At 38.4% G+C, this 22,554-nt stretch overlaps 2 protein-coding genes across 3 annotated transcripts; one reads left to right on the plus strand and one right to left on the minus strand.

Annotated features, from left to right (window-relative positions):
* Positions 1–321: 321 nt before the first annotated feature.
* On the plus strand, positions 322–2,892 carry LOC104588697 (ARM repeat superfamily protein). Its single transcript, XM_010246734.3, has 2 exons — positions 322–877; positions 1,717–2,892. The coding sequence occupies exons 1-2, from the start codon at positions 594–596 to the stop codon at positions 2,540–2,542; spliced, it is 1,110 nt and encodes a 369-aa protein (XP_010245036.1). The 5' UTR covers positions 322–593; the 3' UTR covers positions 2,543–2,892.
* Positions 2,893–3,298: 406 nt separating this feature from the next.
* On the minus strand, positions 3,299–16,641 carry LOC104588695 (uncharacterized). Of its 2 annotated transcripts, none has more exons than XM_010246732.3 (8): positions 16,462–16,641; positions 16,018–16,173; positions 14,385–14,491; positions 14,186–14,227; positions 14,020–14,107; positions 4,520–4,616; positions 4,077–4,174; positions 3,299–3,942 (listed from the first exon to the last, which is right to left on the minus strand). In XM_010246732.3, exons 2-8 carry the CDS (start codon positions 16,146–16,148, stop codon positions 3,819–3,821), a joined length of 687 nt encoding a protein of 228 aa, XP_010245034.2. In that variant the 5' UTR covers positions 16,149–16,173; positions 16,462–16,641; the 3' UTR covers positions 3,299–3,818. The 2 variants fall into 2 exon arrangements, with proteins under 2 accessions (XP_010245034.2, XP_088753140.1); XM_088897014.1 differs by having other exon boundaries at positions 16,018–16,167; positions 16,462–16,600.
* Positions 16,642–22,554: the final 5,913 nt, after the last annotated feature.

Genomic DNA, 22,554 nt, shown 5'->3' on the forward strand with positions numbered 1-22,554 from the left:
AGCTTTTCCATCCATCAATTTTCCCTCCAAGGAACTAGAGAGAGGGAGAGAGGGAGAGAGAAATCTATTGTCCAGATCAGTGGATATAATATACATAACAATAAATGATAGATCAGTTGCCGCCAAATCCTTTCCTAGATCCTAGGGCTCCGGCTCCACGTAGATGGGTCCCACGCAAACGCAAATGACTCGCTCTCTCTCTCTCTCTGCCTCTCATCCATCATGATCATCAATAATGCATCATCATCATGTATCAAAGTGCAAACGTGCAATTGTCCTCTTCTAACACACATTTAAGACGGAAATGGAATATGAATCTGCATGCACCTTACATAAATTGACCTTTGTTATGTCCAGTTGCTTTTAGCTTTAGCTATACTACGCTCTCTACTCACTCTTCTCACACCAAAAAGATTCTCTATTTCTTGGTGAATGACCGACTGACTGAGTGAGCCAGGGAGACTGGAGCAAGGCCGCCGCTGGCCACCATCGCCGGATACCAGACAGAGGAGGTGGAGGAGGGCTCAGGGCTGCCTGGAAGCTTGAAACTCTGCAATTATCATTAATTATTCTATTCTTTTGGGATTGGAGTCATGGGGCACAATACGAGGATGGACCAGGAAGAAGAGACTTGGAACCAGAAAAAGCAGAATCTGATCCAGGACCTTGCTCGCAAGATCATCCATGGCGATCTCGATACCAAGATACAGGCCGCCAAGGATATCAGAAAGCTCGCCAAGTCCTCCGTCAAGACCCGTTCTAGCTTCGCTGCCGCAGGCGTCATCCAACCCCTTGTTTCCATGCTCCTCTCCTCCAACCTCGACGCCACCGAAGCTGCTCTCCTCGCTCTCCTCAATCTTGCCGTCCGCAACGAACGGTTAGCTCTCTCTCTCTCTCTCTCCCCGCTGGTGCGGCTAGGGACTTAGGGTTTCTTCCTTTACTTTCTGTATGGCTCGCTTATTGCCCCAACCAACCCTAGATTATAACATAAACCTTTCTTTCGATTTCCTGCTGTTTGGTTCGCTTCAATTTCCGTAGTTCTTGTTGGTCAAATTCTTGATTTTTATGTCTATCAGGCAATAATTGGGCTTCTCTTTCCTCCTTTTTCTTTGTTAAAAACACAATTCATTTTGACCCAAAAAAACGCCTTGGATGTTTGCCAAATTAGGGTTTGTTTGAGCATGACTAAGATGCTCTCTTTGCCTCTGATTTCGTCGCAGAATGTTTTGATATTGGCATGTTTTATGTACATTAGGTTCCTCTATCAAGTGGGATTCCACTGAGCCCCTATGGTTGCTGAAGTAATATTTTCTCCCACACTGACCACGTTGAGCATTTTGGGTGGATATGTTTTCAGCCCCAAAAAAAAATTGCTTATGTTTTTGCTCCACTCTCTTTCTACCTTATATTAGTCTCAACTCCTGTATATTCCACTGGATCTCGCTCCAGTTTGGTTCTAATATCTTTGCTATTCTTTTCCCTCTCCAAGTTAAGCTTTCCTTTTCACAAGATGGTAAGAACGGGATTCGGAAACCCCAAAAGGAAAATGTTAAGTGATATAAAATTAATTGCAGGAATTGCACAAATCTAATTGTGTTTGTTCTTGCTCTTACCCCCTTTCATCTCAGTAATGATGTCGAATTGTTATTTCTTGCTGTTTAGTCTGTTATCCTATTTGGTCATCATGCTATGCTTACTCTTTTCTCCGATTCACAGGAACAAGGTTAGGATAGTTGCATCCGGTGCAGTTCCTCCTCTGGTAGACCTCCTCAAGTTCCAGAATGGAAGCTTAAGGGAGCTAGCCACCGCAGCAATTCTAACGCTCTCAGCTTCAGCTTCAAACAAACCAACCATTGCGGCTTCCGGAGTGGCTCCCCATCTTGTCCAGATTCTTAGCTCCGGAAGCGTTCAAGGAAAAGTTGATGCAGTTACGGCTCTATACAACCTATCCACCTGCACCGAGAATTGCACTCCAATCCTCCCTGCTGGAGCAGTTCCACCTCTCCTTGTCCTCCTCAAAGAATGCAGGAAATACTCCAAGTTTGCTGAGAAAACAACAGCCTTGCTTGAAATCTTGTCTAACCATGAAGAAGGCCGGAGTGCAATCTCAGACACTAATGGGGGGATTCTTACTCTGGTGGAGACCATAGAAGATGGGTCTCTGATCAGCACAGAGCACGCGGTTGGTGTTCTTCTCTCTCTGTGCCAGAGCTGCAGGAACAAGTACAGGGAACTAATCCTCAAAGAAGGAGCAATCCCTGGCCTTCTGCGACTAACTGTGGAGGGTACAACAAAAGCCCAAGAGAAAGCACGGACGCTGCTGGACCTACTCAGAGATACTCCTCCACAGAGGAGATTGGCATCAGAGGTTTTGGAGAGCATAGTCTATGATATTGCTACCCGAGTGGATGGAGCAGACAAAGCTGCTGAAACTGCTAAGAAGCTATTACAAGACATGGTCCACCGAAGTATGGAACTAAGCATGAGCCGACTCCAGCTTAGGGCTGCATCTTGCACCCCTTCTGAAATGCCACCTGCCTGAGACATGTTGCTTTTCCATCTGAAGAGTGATTTCCATATAAGCTTTGGTCACTCAGACTCAGGCCAGGACAGGCCATCTAATTGAAGTCAATCAAAGACTCATCCATCATCAGATCCCTGCCAGATTTAAGAAGTGGTTTATAGACTGTACAGAAATTGACGGTATATTGGATTACAAGGTGAATCCCAGTTCTGGTTTTATTGGGTTTCTGGCAATAAGTCAGTCAAGATAGTTACATTACACCATCACCCTGTACTTGTACATTAGGAACATGTTAATGAATGTAAATGGATATTTCTGAATCCCAACTACAAAGATGTAAATCACCTTTTTAACTTCCGTTCTGCTTAGTAACATCTTCACGGTTGAGCTGACTAATGCAAAATACAAACGATGTAAACTTGTAAAATTAGGCAATTACGTGATGTTGTAATGGCAACGTTACCTACAACACAAGGATTCAGTCATATTAGCTTTCCACAGCGGCGAGAGGCTTTCACTTTCAATTAAATCATTGTTGAAGCCTTGAGAAATATTCTGGCTGTTGATGAGGAGAAACAACTCACATAGTCACAAGGCAGCCACCAGTGCCCAGTGGGGAAGATTTGGTAGTGTCATGGGTCATGGTCGGCTACATTGGATGATGGATTAATTATATGAAGATCAATTACACATAACCAACCACCATTATTGGAATTTTGGAATGGTTGGTTCCTCTTGGCATATGTATCATCAACTCTTTTGGCACCATCAATTTACACAAGGAAAGAAACAAGGTTGCTCGTATCTTTGTTTATTTTGCATGTAAAAGTCAAGTAGCTGTAAGATACAATACTGTAATTCTCAATTTTACATAATGAAATGAAGCTGCTCCATATTTTTCTTTACAAATACTTAGCAAAACATAACATACAGAACCAACAGCTTCATGTTCCATTCCTTCTTAGAAGAGACGGTTAAAAGCTTCGTATAGATGACGGAGAAAGCTGGTCGTCCAGCAACAGCAAGCATCGTCAATACCAAATACCCGTCAACTTGATCACATTTCACAGGTGGAGAAAGTCAGAAAACACAAAGATACATTCCTTGTAATTGAACACACTTCAATTACATGAACCCTGTTTTGCTAGTCCCTTCAGTTATAAATTACCTTCATTCAACCCATAGTACATTGAGCAGAAACATCCAACTTTTTTAACAGATCAGTTAAATGCTTTTGATTGAAAAACCAAAGAATTTTAAGTTCTAAAAGAGTTCACAATGCTTGATTGAAAAACTACTTCATGTATTTCTGCAGAAATTTCCGATGGAAATCATTTCTGATGGTGTCATTGATGAAACGCTTGGGTGTCTTGGTTTCTCCACGAGTCTGGTTCTTAAACACTACATCATCGTCCCACCTTCCCCACATCAACAAATACAACATCAGGAGAAACATTAAGATTAGTATGGGATGAATGTAAATTTGGTGATGTCTATTCACTCATATAAATTATAATAATAAGGAAAGGAACACAGGTGTTCAAAGCAAAACCTTCTTTTGACACCAAAAGAAGTTGGATTAAGCAGAGGGTTTCCTCGGATCAGTTCTGCTTCTTTAGCTTTCAGCTCCTCTTCCTGTTTTTGTCGTTCCTAAGGAAGGCATACATTACAGTTAGTTTATTCATTTATGACATCATGGCATCAACATTTTAAGAAAAACTAAGAACGTATACAACAAGCTTCAAATCAGACATAGTATATGCATGTATTCTTTAGATGTACAAAAAATAAGGTTCAGCATTCAGAAACCAATTGATAAATCAATTTGGCCAAGGACCAAATTGTTGAGTTGCTTGAGGCTTGTCAGAAAACCGGAACATAATCCATTTTAGAACAGAAAACAAGAAGCTTATAAGAGGCAAACCAAGAGATTAATCCCCAAGGGCAAGGAGACTACAGAGAGAGAGAGAGATCCCCAAGGCCAAGGAGACTGACCATCCGAAGCTTCTCCTCAGCTCTCTCCTTCTTTATTCTTTCAAGTTCAGCCAGAAGAGCTTCTGTGTCATCTTCATCATCATCGTCGTCGTCGTCACTAGCAACAAATATAACATCATTTCAGCAAATAATAAAAAGATAGAACATCAAGTTATCATATACCAAGTACTAACATATACAGACTGAAGAAATAAATTATGCATGAACTTCTAACCCAAATATACATTCATGTCAAGTAATAATAGAGTATGCTTTTTATTTATTTATTTTTAGGTGATTAGGTTGGGGTGAGGAGTGGCTGAGAGTGGTAAGCAAGAAAATTATGGTAGAAGGAAGTAGTATGTATTATACACCAGAATATCATCCTCATCAAAGAAGGATAAATTACTAGGGAATAAGTTGAATTACATGACACGTGAGAATTACAAATGGAAGATAAAGATAATAACATATAAGCAGGGTTTTCTATCCTATCTCTACTTCAAGGCCATCAGTTAGGAATTGTGCAAAACATGCACCTAATAGAACTTGCTGTACTTTAATGTATTTTTGAGGTGGTTTGAAGCTTTGCTGAGATTACAGATTAAGATGCACAAAAATGAGTCGGTTGTGGTGGGAGAGATGCAAGACATTGATGCTTTAGCAGCAATACTGGGATGAAATGTTGGCTATGAAAAAGGATAGAAAGATGAAAAGGATCAATTTGGTGAATTGGAACAAGGTATGTACTTGGGAAATGGTTTTGGCATTATAATGAACCTGATAGTACTTTGCTACTAAGCAATGGAACTAGAGACTTGGAATGGGACCCAGGTGAGGCTAGGGAATCATATGGGTGTGCGTTATGGAAAGGTACAGAGAAAAGTTATCCTCAGTTCATGAAAGACATCAGATATAAGGTCAGGAATGGTCAAAGGGTCAGATTTTGTAGAGACCTATGGTGGGAGGGCCAGCCATTCATGGATCTTTTTCCTACATTGTTTACTCACACTAGTGGCTGATTGTTTTGACATCCACGATGGGAAGGTGGGTACCCTAGGATGAGAAGGAATTTAAACAATTGGGAGATTGAGGAGATGGTGGAATTTCTAGCAAAGATTCAAAAGAAGCCCTGCTTAAATCACGGTGAGAAGGATATGGATATGGGAGGCATCTAGTTTCTTTCCGGCCTAATCCCCCTTTTTTGATAAATCCCAGCTAAATTCCCTTTCAGATCTTTAAATGAAGAGACCCTTGATCACTTTCCTAGCTCTAAAATCTGGATATGTCATATTCCTTCTAAGGTGGTGTTAACTACAAAAAAGGTTCAGATAGATCATAGATGTTTTGGGGAACTGACAAAGGAAATAAGAGAGGGATGCTGTTAGACTCAAACACAATTCTTCATATGTTCTGTAACAATGGATACAGCAGATTATCTATTCATTCACTGCAAAATGGCATATTCAGTGTTAGTTAAGTTTATTGGAAAGTATTGGGGGTGAAAGGGTGCCTACTAGCAATATTGGAGGTTCTTCTTGACCTATTGTCAAAACTGGAAATTGTTTACCTAGATCAAAATGGCCTTGATAATAGAATTTGGCATCCAGCTCCCGATGGCTTGTTTTCTTGTGCTTTTTTTAACCTGTTTGCCCGGTCTGATACAGTGGGGGTAAATTTTCCTGTGAGAGAAATCCAGTGCAAACCAATTCTTCCTAAAGTACAAGCTCTTTGCTGGGAAATGTTCTCAAGGGAAGGTAAATACTTGTAATGTGCTACAGAAAAGAAGGCCAAATGCCTGTCCTCATGTGTGTGTTCTTTGAAAGGCTTGTAGTGAAACCCTTTCTCATTTACTACTCACCTGCTCCTTTGTATCTTGTATTTGGGATTACTTTTGCTCTCTCTTTGGTTGCAGATGGGTCCCCCAACAAGACGTAGTGAGCCTTTTTACACCAAATTTTCCGAGGCAACAGAAGAAAAGGGGAGGATGTATATGGAAGGTAGTATGAGCAGCCTTGGTTTGATCAATTTGGGAAGAAAGAAATCAAAGGATCTTCAATGAGAAAAGTAAATCAAAGGAGAAAGTGATTGAAGCCATTAAAATCAAACTGGTACATTGGGTTAAAACACTGGAGCTCTTCAAGAGTGTTCCTACTGATGACATCTTAAGGAATTGGAGTCTTTTGGAACCATCAAGGGAATAGTGGTGGCTTTGTTCTCCGGACCAATCGGTTTTGGTGACTTGATTCAGGCTGAATCAAAAGCACTGTTACAAGGACTAAGGTTGCATTTGGCATTCCTTATTTTAAGGACTTATCTCCTTTTTGCAGTTAAAAACTCAATGTTGATAGGGTATTTTAACTGCAAAAAGGAGACAAGTTCTTAAAATAAGGAATGCCAAATGCAGCCTAAATCTTGCTGAAAAATTAGTGGCAAGAGAGTTGGAAATTGAAGGAGATTCCCTTTTGGTCATAACATGGGCAAAGCAAATTGATTCAGCACCCTGGAAACTTAGATTCATCTTCAGACAAATTGACCTACTTGCAAAGAAATACAATTCTAACTTTGGATGGGTGATAAGGTGTTAGGAACTGCCTAACACAGGGTTATAACGAGGAACCACCTCCTGGAATGAGAGAGTAATTGTCCTAACAATTACTTCCTCTGATTGTATTTATTCATGAGGTTGTTACATTCTGTTACATTCTTGGAAGTCAATTCCCAGTTCTTGTTACATTCGGTTATGCCACCCTGTCATTAGTTGGACCTGAGAGCTGACATGGAGTTCTTCTTTTGTAGATCTCGAGCTTGGGCTGGCTATTTCCATACACTGGCCTGGGTTCAGTGCACCTTGTCCTAACAATACCCCTCCTGTTAAGCTGGACCTTGGCCTCAAGGTCAAAATGGGGAAATTGGCGGTGGAGTTGGATAAAGGCTCCCATGTTGCATCTTCCTTGGGTAGTTGAGATCACACTACCAGAGCTTCCGGTTCCACATGATGTCCTTTCTTTACCCAATGAAAGTCAATAATGGACTGTGGTTCTGTGACTAAAGCCATGTCTTCAGTAAACTTGGGTAGAGTGGGCTGACTTACTACATCTGGCTTGAGACATTTCTTCAGAACTGAAATGCAGAATACAGGATGAATTTTAGAGTGTTCAGGTAGCTCCAAGCAGCAGGCAAGGTTGCCTATCCTTTCGATGATCTTGAAAGGCCCAATGTAGCGTGGAGACAGCTTATTCCAGTGTTGTTGCCTTACTGATAGTGAGCGGTAAGGGAGCAATTTCAAGTATACAAAGTCACCCACTTGATACTCCACTTCCCAGTGGTGTTTGTCATATGTGTTTTTCATCCACTGTTGCACTTGGTTCAAGTTGTGTTTGAGCTCCTGTAGAGTAGCATCCTGTTGGGTCAATGCTTCTTCCAATGAAGCAACTGGAGAGGAACCCTTTTTGTAAGGCAGTAAGCTGGGGGCTTCTTGACCATATAAGGCACAGAAAGGTGTCATCCCCACAGCAACATGATAGGTGGTATTTATACCACTACTCGTTTGGGTTTGGAACCTGAAAAACAGTGCAGGTATGTCTCCAGACATCTTTTGACTACCTCTATTTGTCCATCCGATTGAGGATGATAACTAGTTGATTTCCTTAGCTGAACACCCTGTACATGAAATAGTTCTCTCCAAAATGTACCAAGGAACACGAGATCTCTATCTGACAAAATTGATTTGGGAAATCCATGGAGGCGGGCTATTTCCCATTCAAAGACATCAGCCAGTTATTGCTGTGAATTGATGTGCTAATGCCAGAAAATGACTGTACTTGGTAAGACGGTCTACCACCACCAAAATCACTGATTAACCTGCTGAAAGTGGAAGCCCAGTAATGAAATCCATAGATGTCTTCCCAAATTTGGGTGGGAACTGGAAGAGGTTGGAGTAGGCCTGCTGGAGATTGGGCCTCATATTTGCATTGCTGACAAATCTTGCAGTTGACAATGTACTTCCGGATAGTCCTTATCATTCCCTTCCAATAGAACTGAGATGCAACGCATTTGTACGTGTGGAGCACCCCTTAATGGCCCCCTATGGGTGAAGCATGAAAGTAATCTAACAATGAGCCTATATGGGCTGAGTTGGCTGGTAGCACTAACCTGTTTTTATGGTAGAGTAAGGGTCCTTTGACCATGTAATTAGGTGCAGATTGCTGTGAAAGGTGGTCTTTTGTCTGTTGTAGTTCGGGACTTGTAGATGCCTCTTCTCGAACTTGGTCCCAGAGTTTAGTTGTGGGCTGAAGAGAGACCTGTAGCTGCTTCAGTTCTGGGTGTCTCAACAGTGCATCAGCCGCCTTGTTTGTTGCTCCCGGTCGATGTTCAATTGAATAACCAAACCCCATGAGCTTTGAGACCCAACATTGCTGATTTGGGGATAGAATCTGCTGTCCCAGTAAGAATTTGAGACTTTGATGATCAGTTCTGATTATGAACTTGTGCCCCAGTAGATAGGAATGCCAATGTAAGACCGCCAAGACTACAGCTACCAGCTCCCTTGTCTATACCAAGCTAGATCCTGGTTGTACTAAAAGTGCCTTACTAAAGAAGGCAAAGGGTTTCCCTTCCTGCATCAATACAGCTCCGATCCCTTGACCAGATGCATCACATTCTATAACAAATGTTTTGTTGAAGTTTGGTAATGTTAATGCTGGTGGTGAAGACAGCTGTTTTGAGATTTTCAAAGGCCCATTGGGCTTCTGGAGTCCATGCAAACGCATCTTTTCTTAGTAGATTTGTCAATGGGCTAGCAATGAGGCCATATACGCTAATGAAACGTCGGTAGTATCCTGTCAAGCCCAAGAAGGCTCGAAGTTCCTTCACACTTGTAGGTGTGGACCATTGCTGGATGCTTGCCACTTTTTCTGGGTCCGCCATTACCGTGCCCCCTTCTACCACGTGGTTGAGGTAGTGTACTTGGGATTGGCCAAAAGCACACTTTGATTCTTTCACATATAATTGACTGTGCAAGAGAACCTTCAAAGTGACTTCTAAATCCTCCAAGTGTTGGGCCCATGTGGGGCTGTAGACTAGGACATCATCAAAAAAAAAAATCAGTATAAACCGGTGTAGGTATGGATGAAATGAATCATTCATGAGGGATTGGATGGTTGCTGGGGCATTTGTGAGCCCGAATGGCATGACCCGAAATTCATAGTGTCCATCATGAGTGTGAAATGCTGTTTTGTATATGTCATCTGTGTGCACTCTAATTTGATGATAGCCTGTCTGTAAATCCAGCTTAGAAAAAATTTGGGCTTCTTTGAGCTCATCCAAAAGCTTGTCAATCACTGGGATTGGGAACCAATCCTTGACTGTGATGTTATTGAGTACCCTATAATCAATGCAAAAACACCATGTCCCGCCTTCTTGACCAAGAGGATTAGGAAAGAAAATGGGCTATGGCTTGGTTGGATGAATTGTTTATCTAATAATTCTTTAACTTGCTTCTTGATTTCTTTCTTCTGAAATTGAGTATAGTGATAGGGTCTTACATTCATGGGGATCACTCCTGGAAGCAATGGAATGCGGTGATCGTGTTCCCGAGAAGGTGGTAATTTTGTAGGCTCCTGGAATACTGTTGCATATTGCTGGAGAAGTGCTCTCAGTTGCTGATGTTCTTGTGTGGTTGCATTTTGGGCCTGGGCTAACAAGGGGCTTGTATGATTAAGTTACCAAAGGATGGTATGACTAAGTTCCCAGTACAATATTAGCTTCGCTAAACTCTGGTGGGTATAAGTCCACCACAAATGGCTGCCCTTAGATCCCCAATTCGATGCTTGTACAGATGCCCTCACAGGAAAGAGATGTCTCGTTTCCTACTTGGATCTTAAATGCTGTTATAGGTTGGATTGGTAATCCCAGTTGTTGGGCCAGCACACCCATTATGAAATTTAAGGTGCTTCCACTATCAATCAAGATGGACACCTGGCGCCCTTTGACTCTTCCTGAAACCCTCATTGTTTCTAGAGAATTGAGCCCGATAAGGGCTTGGAAAGATATCTCCGGTGCTGGCTGTTGTTCTTCGGCCCAATTGAATTCTGGCGATCCATTAAGATGTATACCACTTACGGCTCCGTCTTCATTGTCATCTTGGAGTGTGTAGATTTGCAAAGTTTTGCATCGGTGACTTGGCCCAAATCGTTCTTCACAATTGTAGTAGAGACCCTTTTCTCTGTGGGCTTGCATTTCGGCCCATGATAACTTCTTGAAAGGAAATGTTGGGTCGGGGTTTATATTTCTAGGCTTACCCAGAATGCTATCTTCTTTCCTTGGGCAACACTATCACTTTTGTGTTTGTCAGACCTTGGAAAGTTGACCGATCTTTGCGGTGGTAACCATGGCCGACTAAATTTCCTTGCTTTGTTCAGTCGTTCTTGAATCTTGGCCAAGGCAACAACATCCATGACAGTGGCAGGTTGGAGTGCTCTTACTTCCAATCTGATGTCCTCTGACGAAGGCTCCGACTAGTGCACGCTCTGGCCAATCATGCGCGCATATGGCTAAGCGCTTGAACTCTGTTTGGTAATCGTGACCACTCCCGGTCTGTTGGAGTTTGGCGAGACTCTCATTGAAATCTTCATAACCCAATTCCCCAAACCGAATGCATAGTGCCTCTATGAAATCCATCCAGGACAACCTGGGGCATCACCGCCGAAACCATTGGTACCAAAGGATTGTGTCTCCCTTCAGATGGATCACTACTAGAGAGACTTGATCTTGGCTAGGGGTCTCGTTGAACTCGAAGAACTTCTCCGCCCTGTAGATCCATGGGATGGGGTCGCCGGCAGAAAAGATTGGAAATGCGATTTTGGGGTTTCTTTCCAGCCAAGAACTGCTCCGTCAGTTGCTACTGTGACTTCCTCCTTCATTGGGATTGACTCCCTTGTTTCCCTCACCTTCTGTCTGCTCGAGTTTCCTTACCAGGGCTACCAGTGTGTCTTTCATTTCCCTTATGTCCCCGGATATGCGATGGAGCTCTACTTCAACTTGGTCGACTCTGACATCCACCGGAGTTGCTCGTGTGTTCAGCATCTGGCTCTGATACCAAGTTGTTAGGAACTGCCCAACACAGGGTTCTAATGAGGAACCACCTCTTGGAATGAAAGAGTAAGAGAGAGAGAGAGAGAGAATTGTCTGAATAGTCATTATCTCCTTTCCTTCCTCTGATTGTATTTATTCATGAGGTTGTTACATTCTGTTACATCCTTGGAAGTCAATTCCCAATTCTTGTTACATTTGATTATGCCACCCTGTCATTAGTTGGACCTGAGAGCTAACGTGGAGTTCTTCTTTTGTAGGCCTCGAGCTTGGGCTCGCTATTTCCATACACCGGCCTGGATTCAGTGTAGCTTGCCCTAACATAAGGGAAACAAATGGGCTAGTAGATGTGTTAGCTAAGCAAGGAGCTAATAGACCCTCCTTATTTTGGGCTTTGTTGTAATTTATTGTATCATGGGCTACATATATTTGCCCTGCAACAAATATTTAATAATTTAATAAATGAATTCTTTGCTGATCAAAAACATATTGGAGGCTCTTCTTCATAGTTGGAATCTGAAAGGGCTTAGTAGAAGAGGCAAGGTTATTTAGCAAACTATACAAGTAGTAATTTTATAGAACATTTGGAGGGAGAGATGCTCATATTTTTGAAAATAATTCCAGTTCAAAGGAGGTCATTGTAAAAAGAGTAGTGAGTGCCCTGTTCTCATGGTTCTCAATTCACAAAGATCTACAAAGTCTACCATTCAGTACTTTTTTTATTATGAAAAATTGCTTATAAGATAATGCTATAAATATGGTGTACAATTCCTTTGGGTACATGGATGCTTTCTTTTTTATCCATTTAATTTTCAATCAATGAAGGTAGTCAAGGTACACTTCACCTTTTTTTTCATTTTTTTTTTGGAGGGGGGGAGAGGGGGGAGCTTGCATGTTCTTTAATTGCCTGAATAAGTATGCTTCATGGATGAACAAATTTGGGCTCTTTAGTCTTGGCTGGTAGCAATTTCTTGATGGCTAGATCTAAAGTTTTCTCTAAAGATACCATAACCTCCACACCAAGTTTTACAATGATAGATGACAATAGCTATTGACATATGTTGAAACCCTGAGAGGTACAAACAACTTTCATAGCCTAGAGGCCCTAGACAAAGTAGCAGCCTCCTCCAAAACAACAGACACCCTAGTCTCCCATTCTTAGCTATCCCCTAATCATACATCACTAAGAACTTCTAGCTCTGGCTCATAGAAATTTCTTCATGGCTAGATCTACAATCAGCTGTAAGGACTACCATAATCTCCACACCAAGTTTCAGAATGATAGATGCCAACAGCTATTGACACCTGTTGAAACCATAAGAGGTGCATACAACTCCCATAGCCTAGACAAAGTACTAGCCTCCTCCAAAACAACAGATAACCTGGTCTTCCATTCTTAGCTATTCCCTAAGGCCCTAACTATACACCACTAAGGAAGCACCTCTAGCTCCCCCAACCACCCACCCACAAGAAAAAAGAAAATTTCTCACCCTTTAATCAAAAGATCTCATCATCATCCATCATCCATGCCTTATCCCAACCATATGGGGTCAGCTACATGAATCCTGTTTCGCCAATCCATTCTATTTAAAGCCATACCCACTTGTTAAATTATTAGTGCTTAAATGAATTAAATCATTTAACACATATCCTTTTTGGTCTACCCCCAGCTCTTCTAGCCCCTTCAATGTGTAACAGATCACTTCTTCTAACTGCCACAGTTGGTGATCTTCTATGCATAGGCCCAAACCATCATAGTCTACTCTCTCTCTCATTTTATCACCTATTGGAGCTACTCCTAGGTTCCTACGGATAACTTCATTCCAAATCCTATCATTTCTAGTTTTTCTACTCAACTATCTTAGCATTCACATTTCTTCCAAATTCTTTGGGCATGCTGTTTCTTGACTGCCCAACACTTTGCTCCATACAAAATAGTTGGCATTACAACTGTTTAATAGAATTTTCCTTTAAATCCAAGTCATATTTGCCTACAAATCAAAAGAAAGCACATGTTTATAGGTTAAACTTCAAACTAATTTACATACCATTTACCAAATAAACATAAATGGAGAACCTAAATACAATCTATAAATTTTTTAGCAATGACAAGACATGCAATTTTTTCAAAGAGAGCCCCCAGTGCACGAGGATGAGTACAAAAAAACAACTCACAATGCAATGATGCATATAAAAAAATGCCACATTAATGTCATCCATACTAGATCCTTGAAGAACAATTGAAGATATAAAGAAATACTACTAAAAGTCAGACTAAAAAAATACTACTAAAAGCCAGATTGCACTAAGTAAAACAATCTTAGTGAGTCTTTCCCAAAAAATTGTAATACATAAATGGATGTATAGCAGTAATCAGTCGATTGTTTGTATGGAACATATTCGTAAAAATATAAGTTAACAAAGAAGACCTTCCATCGTCACTTTTAACATCAACATCAGAATCATCAGCATCTACATTACGTGGAACTCTGCGATCTTCAGCATCTCGCTTTGTCCCTGCAATTATGTGCCAAAAATTAGTCAAACTAATTAACAGCCTAGGGTCTACTTGACAAAGGAAGTAACAGAAAATACCTTCCAAAAGTAGTTGGCCTCCTTTTCTTCGATCTCTGTCCTCTGCAACCAAATAAGGTTAAGATCAAAATAGAAACAAATACTTGATGTATAAAATGAAATTAAAAGGACCAGATGGTAACAACTAGATGGGATATTAATAAAGAAAATAAAATGATGGGATAGAGATCACAATATATAAAAGATGTGGTGCCTTTACCAATATAAGACTTATCCTTTGAAGAAAAATGCCTCCGTTCACGCTCTTCTAGCTCCTCCCGGAGGTTCCTCTTCTTCAATTCTTCTTGGGTATCCTGCCCCTCTTTTCTGTAAGCAAATATTATAGAAATAAACTGTTGATAAAGATATGACCATAACTTAGATGCTACTACATTTTTACTTAGATAATATACAAACCAAAACCAGTTTGTTAAGGCAACAATATGATGCCTACGCAGCAAAAACAAACAATCAAATAAACATATCCCTGATTTTCAGATAAAGAATGAGAAAAGTTTTATCTAACCGCCCTGGCTCAAAGGGGGGAAAAGCATAGGAATAAAATGCCCCAACTTTTAGTTCTACATACATTCCTACCAACCCAAAATGTGTTAGACACATTCAGAATGAATATATAAAGGAGGCATGAATAAGTATTTGCCCCATTTGTATTTATGTCTTTCCCATCTGCCTAGTTGGCTGTTGGTCACCTAGTAAAAAGCCTCCCAAATGCCTAGGCAACACTTTAACTAAACCGGTCAAACTTAAAAGAAGGGAAAATTCCCGATTAGTATCCTATACTTTGGGCCTAGTGCCACTTTGGTCCCCCGAACTTTAAAATGCGACAATTCAGTACCCGAACTTTCAAAACGTGCCAATTTAGTACCTACCATTAACCAGCCGTTTAGTGGCATTTGAAAAGACACAGATGCCCTTCGAGTGTCATCTAATTTTCTTTATTAACCATCCAAACGTTGACAAAGAATGAACAGTCCCAAATCCTTTTCTCTTCTATTCAAGAAAGTTGAGGTCACATCTCAGTGGGCATTCTGGTGGTCCCTACTTTCTTGAATAGAAGAGGCAAGGATTTGGAACTGTTCATTTTTTGTCAATGACACTTGAAGGGCATTTGTGTCTTTTCAAATGCCACTTAACGGCTGCTTAATGGTAGGTATTAAATTGGCACGTTTTGAACGTTTGAGTACTGAACTGTCGCGTTTTAAAGTTTGGGGACCAAAGTGGCACTAGGCCCAAAGTACAGGGTACTAATCGGGAATTTTCCCTTAAAAGGATTTAGCACCATAAATCAGAACAAAAGAAGCACATAGTACACAAATTACAGTTTTATAATAAGTCGTTCAATATTATGTAGATATGAATACCTGCATCTCATGTTTATAGTTCATGTCCATAGAAGAAAGCCATAGATAAGCCTTATATACCATGACCAACCATTGCCATCCTACTATTTTGTCACGGCATCTGCCCTTCTCAATTAGGGGAACTTCATATAGTATATCTAATTCAAATCTAATACTAATTCCAAGCAATTAGGTGTAACTGATCTTAAAGTGGCTCCAAGATGGTCTAATACCAATATTCAAACCCTTGTCCATTGAAAGGCCCTCACCTCCACACATCCACCAACCCCACCGCACCCCCCCCCCCCCAACCCAAAAAGAGAACCACACGCCCAACATCCAAGCGCAAGAAGAAGAAAATCATGATGAAGAAGAAAAACTACATTGATTATCAACAAGGAAATGGTAAAATCATTTAAAGAAAATAACAAGCAGAGAGACTATGGTTTAATAATAAGATGACACGGAAGTAGGTTGAGATAAATAACCCACCTGGGCTTTAAGGTTGTATGAGATGCAAGATCTCTAGAAGAGTATTTCTGTGAGGGACCGAAAATTCGAGTACCACCTTGTTCTTGACCACCTTTTGCAGGTGCCCATGTGGGTCTCGCTGCCGTCGTCATGACTCCTCTGTACTACTCTCTAATACTAAAAGGGAAAACCATGTCAACCCAAAAAAAAAACAAAAAACAAAAAAAAAATCGAAAAGATATATCAATTAATAAAAAAAAAAAGAAATAGAAAAAGAAAATGCAGAAGAAAACCAAAAACAAGAGAAGCATAAGAACACCAATACATTCAAACAAGAAAAGCAAATAATACTGCACATGGCTTACTTGAAGGAGGATAATTAAGGTTTTCTTGCAAAAGATTGACGAAATAAGAGAGCCCTAAGAGGATTCCTCACAGAAAATGAGTCGGATAACCATAACTTACCTTAACGCTTGCTTGTTCTATGATTTCGATTGATACAGATATGGAGACTTCCAATCTTCTACAATCAAATTCAGAGAGACCGAGACGCTGCTGGGAAGGGGGAAAAAGGGGTCCCTCACTACTCCTAACTTACAAGATGTAGCGCCAGACCGTGGCGGGTGGTTGGCTGGTTGCCACCGTAGTCAATGGAAACGTGAAATCGTGAATTTACGGCTGCCAACGAATCAGATCCATACCGCCTTACGGGTCCACGATGAGAAAGACCGGATCAAACCCAGAAGCCAGAAGGTAACGAGTAACGGATCCAGAACCGACCCTTAACGGGGCGAGAGGTGGGAATTCGGATTTCGTCTCACAAAATCCTCCTCGCACCCGAATTTGGACTAACCAATGATAATGTCCCACACAGGTAATAAAATACACGAACTACAGTAACATTGAAAGTTTATGGGTCTCATATATTTTATACTGGTGTGGAGAGCTTGGTAAACAGTTATGGCATTCATTCAGCTAATCCTATCTCTTGGCTAGGGGTGTCAATTGGACTGGATTTGGTCCAATCCGGTCCAGTTCAATGTGAGTCCATTATAAATGGACCTGGTTCAATTCAGTCTAATGAATATTTTGGACCACTTTCGACTGATCTAGAGACCGTTCAATCTGTTCAAATTCTTGTTAATTTTAGATTGGTTTCAACTCAAACCTGACCCATTGACACCTATGTTCTTATCTTCTATCAATGGACCAGATATTGGCTCAATCCAATATAATTTCATTATGGATGGACCAGGTCCAATCCAATATGTCAAATTGGTTCGTCCAGCCTGTCCAAATTCGATACATCTTATTGGTCCGTCCAAATGAATTTTGATTTGGACGGAGTTCAACCCAAAACCGGTCCATTGACACCATTACTCTTGGCACCCATCCCATAGTATAGTGGACTTCAACATGTGCACGTTAAGCACATGCTTAGGCAATAAAAATGACAAAAAAAAGTGTCTTTTTGAATATCATTTATATTGTTGTATCTAATTAATATATTAGTTAGAACTTGTGTAATGCATGGGCTTTATTTATCAACAAAGTTGAAAATGGAGTTCTATGGCATTTCCAATTAAATGGTGTCCATCTAAGTTCAATTCAAGTATTATTTTTTGGGGTTATATCTAGTTTATCTGATCACAATCTAAGTTGCATTTTAATAGTTTTTATTGGTTTATTATTATTTTTGTATTATTTTTAGGTAAAATTATTAAACGATATCATCTTCTAAAAATTCAATAAACCACCTTTTTGTTTCGACCCTAACAAAGGCCTCCCCTATAGTTTTGAGCAAAAAATGCAAATACCTCATTTCCCTTGACTCTTCGGTAACAAAGACACTAAAGTTACCAAAATACCCTTATCATTGTTAATGCATTATCATATATAATTTAAAATTTCAACTTTACCCTCCACTAATCTATTTTTTCTAGACAACTTTCAAAGAATAATTCCCCTTAATCTCGTTGGACAAATGTAAAAAACTGAAGTGAAGTAAAATTAATGCATTACATCAACATTTTTTATTTGGAATATAGACTAAAGAAAGGTATTTGCACCTTTTTTCAAAACAATAGGGGAGGTTTCTGTTAAGGTCAAAACACCAGGGAGTTTCTTAAGATTGTTAGAAAACCCAACGAAGCTTTTATAATTTTCCTTATTTTTAAATGAATTTTAAATTGATTTTAAAATAATTAAAGTATGTTTAAAACTAATATTTTTTATTAATTTTTAAAATTAGTAAAGATTGAATTTATTTAAGTATATTATGTTTTTATTAAATTTAAATTCCTTATGGAATGTAATTAACTATATAAATTTTTTATTTATAGTGGAACTTAAGTTGGTTTTAAATTAATAAATTTAATTATAAAACTAATAATTTTTAGATAATTTGGTATTAGTTTTATATTAATTTTAAATTGATGTTCATTTTTAATTTATTCCTTTTATTAATTAAATTGCTTTTATTATATTAATAATGATATTTTTATCATTAACAATAATTAATAATTATTTTTATTTCATTTAAGTAACTTAATAATTTATTTTTATTATAGTCAATTAATTTTTATTATTTCAAATGGAATATAGATGAATAATAATTTTAAATGGAAGTAGATTATTTAGTGCAATAATATATCCTTGAATATCTCGATTTCAAACATATTCAACCATATTTTTAGAAATATTAATATATAGATGTATGTATACATATATACATATATAAAATGTATGCGTACATATACATATATATTAGCAGGGATCGAGCTCCACGTTGGGTAGGTAGTGCTCTCCCCGTCCCCGCAAACGGGGATGAAAATTTCCCCATCTCTGTCCCCTCAGGGGGAAAATCATCCCCTCCTTGCCCTATTTGGGGCAGATCCCCACGGGGATTGGGGAAATGGGGAAAATTGCCATCCTTAAGTTTGATATAAACAACCCTATCTAGAATTAACTATAATTTATAAATTATAATTCTTGTGTTTAAGGGTTGGCAAGGGCCCAACTATTCTATCCAATCATAAAACATGCATTGGCACAACTTCAAAGTGAAAATATAATTAATAATTATTTATTATTTAAATGATTACCATCTATTTTTAATTTCAAAAATAAACCAAAAATAAATAAATATTATACAATATATTCAAAAGATAATTATTGATGAAAAAATTTAAATTGCTTTATGCATGGATATGATAGATCATCCATAGATTTACAATATATTCAATCCTTATGATAGATCATAAAAATATAATTAATTATTATTTATTTTTATTACAACAAATATAAAAAATAAAAAAAACTATTGAAGAAGAAATTTTCAATTGCTCTATGGATATGAAAGATCATTCATAGATCTACAACATGCTGCTTTATGAGCAGATAACAAAATATGAATAATTAAATTTTATTATTTAATTAAAAAAATTACAAAAAAAATTGAAAAAATATTGTACAAGAAATTTTAATTGCTCTATGGATATTAAGGCTTCGTTTTGGCACATCTTTTCATGCGGACTATCGGCTTTTTAGAAGACCAACATCCCACGTTTTTGTCTTTTCTCGTTTGGTTGGGAAAAGATCTAAGCACCAAAAGACGCAGCCCCGAAATGATGTAGGAAACCCATTTTGGACTATTTTCGGGAAGCTCCAAATGGAGCTTTTCAACTTATTTCGTCTCATCTTCGTGCAGAAAGACATGCCTCCAACCAAATAGGTTGTAAAAGATCTTTATGTAAAAGCTCATTATGTCTTTTGGTTGTTAGATCTTCTAGAAGATCTTTCAAAAAAGATTTGCCAAACAACACCTAAGTCTTTATAGACAGATAAAAAAACATTTTCAATTTTTTTGTTGCTTTATATTTTTCCCCAAATTTCTTTATAAAATTTTGAGAGATCTAGTCATAACGCCAAAAAGATTGTGATTTTCAACACAAAAAATGTAAGTCAACATATATTTAAACATTTTCAAGCATTCAAGCAAAAAAATTCACAAGATATTATAAGAAAAAATAAAAAACTTACATAGTTTTGCAATATTTTTTAAAACTTGAAAGATCTTTAAAAACCTTGATAATTACACTTGTTTCTTGTGTTTCTTTTTTTTTTTTTTTGCAGAAATAAGGTTTAGAGTTTTAGAATCATTCAAGGGTGAAGCTTATTTTGGGGGAAAGAAGGATTCTCCCCCCCCCCCCCCCCTTTTCATTTCTTGTATGTATCTTTTTCATAACATATCCATTGATATGCCACCAATACACCTATTATGCCTTCGATATAAGCCAATACAGGTACAATATGGTGGAAAAAAATGATATGACCTATTTTCCATTGTATATCATATCAGTTTCAAGATACGATATGATCACTCGGTATTAGGTGTATCATGTCAAAATTTTGAACCTTGTTAGGAATCCTACACACATTGTGCATAAAACATCTAGTCAATATATTGGGAATATCTCCCATACATGTATGTTAAAATTTTCCAATGTGCAATTGGATACCCATGCTTTGAAAGTGTGCAAAGTTTTTTTCTTGCAAGAAATCCTACTGCTGATTTTGGTTATGCATTTATCATTGTATTTTAATCCACACTTATTGAGGCAATGTTCAACAATGTGATTCATATGAGGTGTAGTGTATTTGAACTTATAGTCTCAATGTGGTGCCATTTGAAATAGATATGTCATTAGTAGAGTTTTAAATAAAATATTTTGGTCATTTATTACATTAAATATATTGATCATTCAATCTACCCAAGAAAATTACAATATATTTTGATGTAGAGGAAAAAGCATAAATTTTGTATTTCAAAACCATTCACAACTGATTTCAAAACCCACCAACCCCTAAATGAATGTTTATTGGGTATAGCATATTTCAAAACCAAGTGATCCATAGAATATCCACATTAATGAACACCACTTGAAGCATTAATTAATTTTTCATTATTGGACAATTGGCAGGTGTCATTGATCATTTCATCATTTTGATTGCATTAGAGTAGACTTGGTCTTAACCCAAACGCCATGGGTCTATAATTATTAGAACTAAAAATGGACCACGTTATTAATTGAGCTTATGGATTTGACCTAATAAGGCCAAGGGATTATTTGACAAGTCTTTAAAGACTAGACTGTTTGATTTGCATTGTAGTCTACTTTCGGGTTGTTAAAAACAATTGGGAAGGTTATTTTCAGCATGGAAAGACCAAAAACTTCATTTGAAGCTTCTCGATTTTTAGGTTTTTTTTTTTTTTGTTCTTTCCATGTGTTTGTCTTCGGGTCTTTTGGTCTATGTGATATCAAATAAGAATAAACCTTTTTTAAGCTTCCTGCAAACCAAAAGGCACATAAAAAAGATGCACCAAAACACTATTCAAATTATTCTTGGCAACTTTTGGCCTAATAGTTTGACAATAAGCCTACTAATTATCTTGATTTCTTCTTAAAATATCTTACACAACCCTTATAAAATGATAATCACAAGCATCTTATATAAAGTTAGTAGATTTACAAAACATTGATGGGGTATCTTTGTTATATATGCTAATATATCATGTCTTAATGGGGTTGGACTTTGGAATAGGTCCTAACCCTATAATACTTGGAATTTAAAATTCTAACCTGTAACCAAACCTATTAGGTCAGTTGGGCCTTCTCGGGTTACTCATATGTACATGGATCTGGATTCTAAACCCCTTTATTATAGAGACCACATCTCTCTCCACGAGATACTAACCACAAAGCTTCTAACATAATTGTAGTGATACAATTGACCAGACCTGATATTTTTATGTGGGGTCCCATAAGTTCAGTATTTTATTTCTTACTTTTTGGCTTTATACTTGCTTTCTTGTATTGTTATAGGTAGCAGGGCATTTTTGTCCTTTTACCTATTGTTATGTTAAACATATAAAAAATACTACTTAGGGTGGCAGTAAGATATGTTTGCCCATTCCTCTCGTGTTCTTCTTCTATTCTCTTCTCTCTTCTTCTTCCTATCGATTTTTGAATTTCTCTTCTACCTAGAAGTTCTGCTAACAGTAGTAACTTCAAGTTGGTATCAAAGCAAGTTTAGTTCTGCTCATGAATCTTATGTAGGCTCTTCCTAGCCAGCTAAATGAGATTTTAATGGGGCTGGAGTTTTAGTTCTATTCGTGGCCTGATTGTTGGAGATTGGTGGAGTTTGAAGCCTTGCCCAAGATGCTTCTATTCTTGGAGTTTTCCCAATAGTTAGGAAGAATCAAAGAAAACTCTTTCTGAAGTGAGATTTAGTGTTTAAATCTCGGATTGAAGGTGCTACCCAAAAGTTTCTAGGTAGTTTTTTTCAGCTCTCCAAAAGTTTATAATTGAAAGTAGGGTTTTCTGAAACCTCTGAGAGGTACAACTACTTTTTTTGGAATTTACTAGACCGAGTAGGGTTTTCTAAAATCTCTAAGGGGTGTAGCTACTTTTCTAGAACTTACTGGACCAAGTAATTGCTTCACTTCTGTTCTCTCATTTTTTTATTCGAAAAGGGAGCTGAGTGTGTTCTTTTACT

The sequence above is a fragment of the Nelumbo nucifera genome, chromosome 1, assembly GCF_055504915.1.
Source record: "Nelumbo nucifera cultivar China Antique chromosome 1, China Antique-T2T, whole genome shotgun sequence".
NCBI classification, from domain to species: Eukaryota; Viridiplantae; Streptophyta; class Magnoliopsida; order Proteales; family Nelumbonaceae; genus Nelumbo; species Nelumbo nucifera.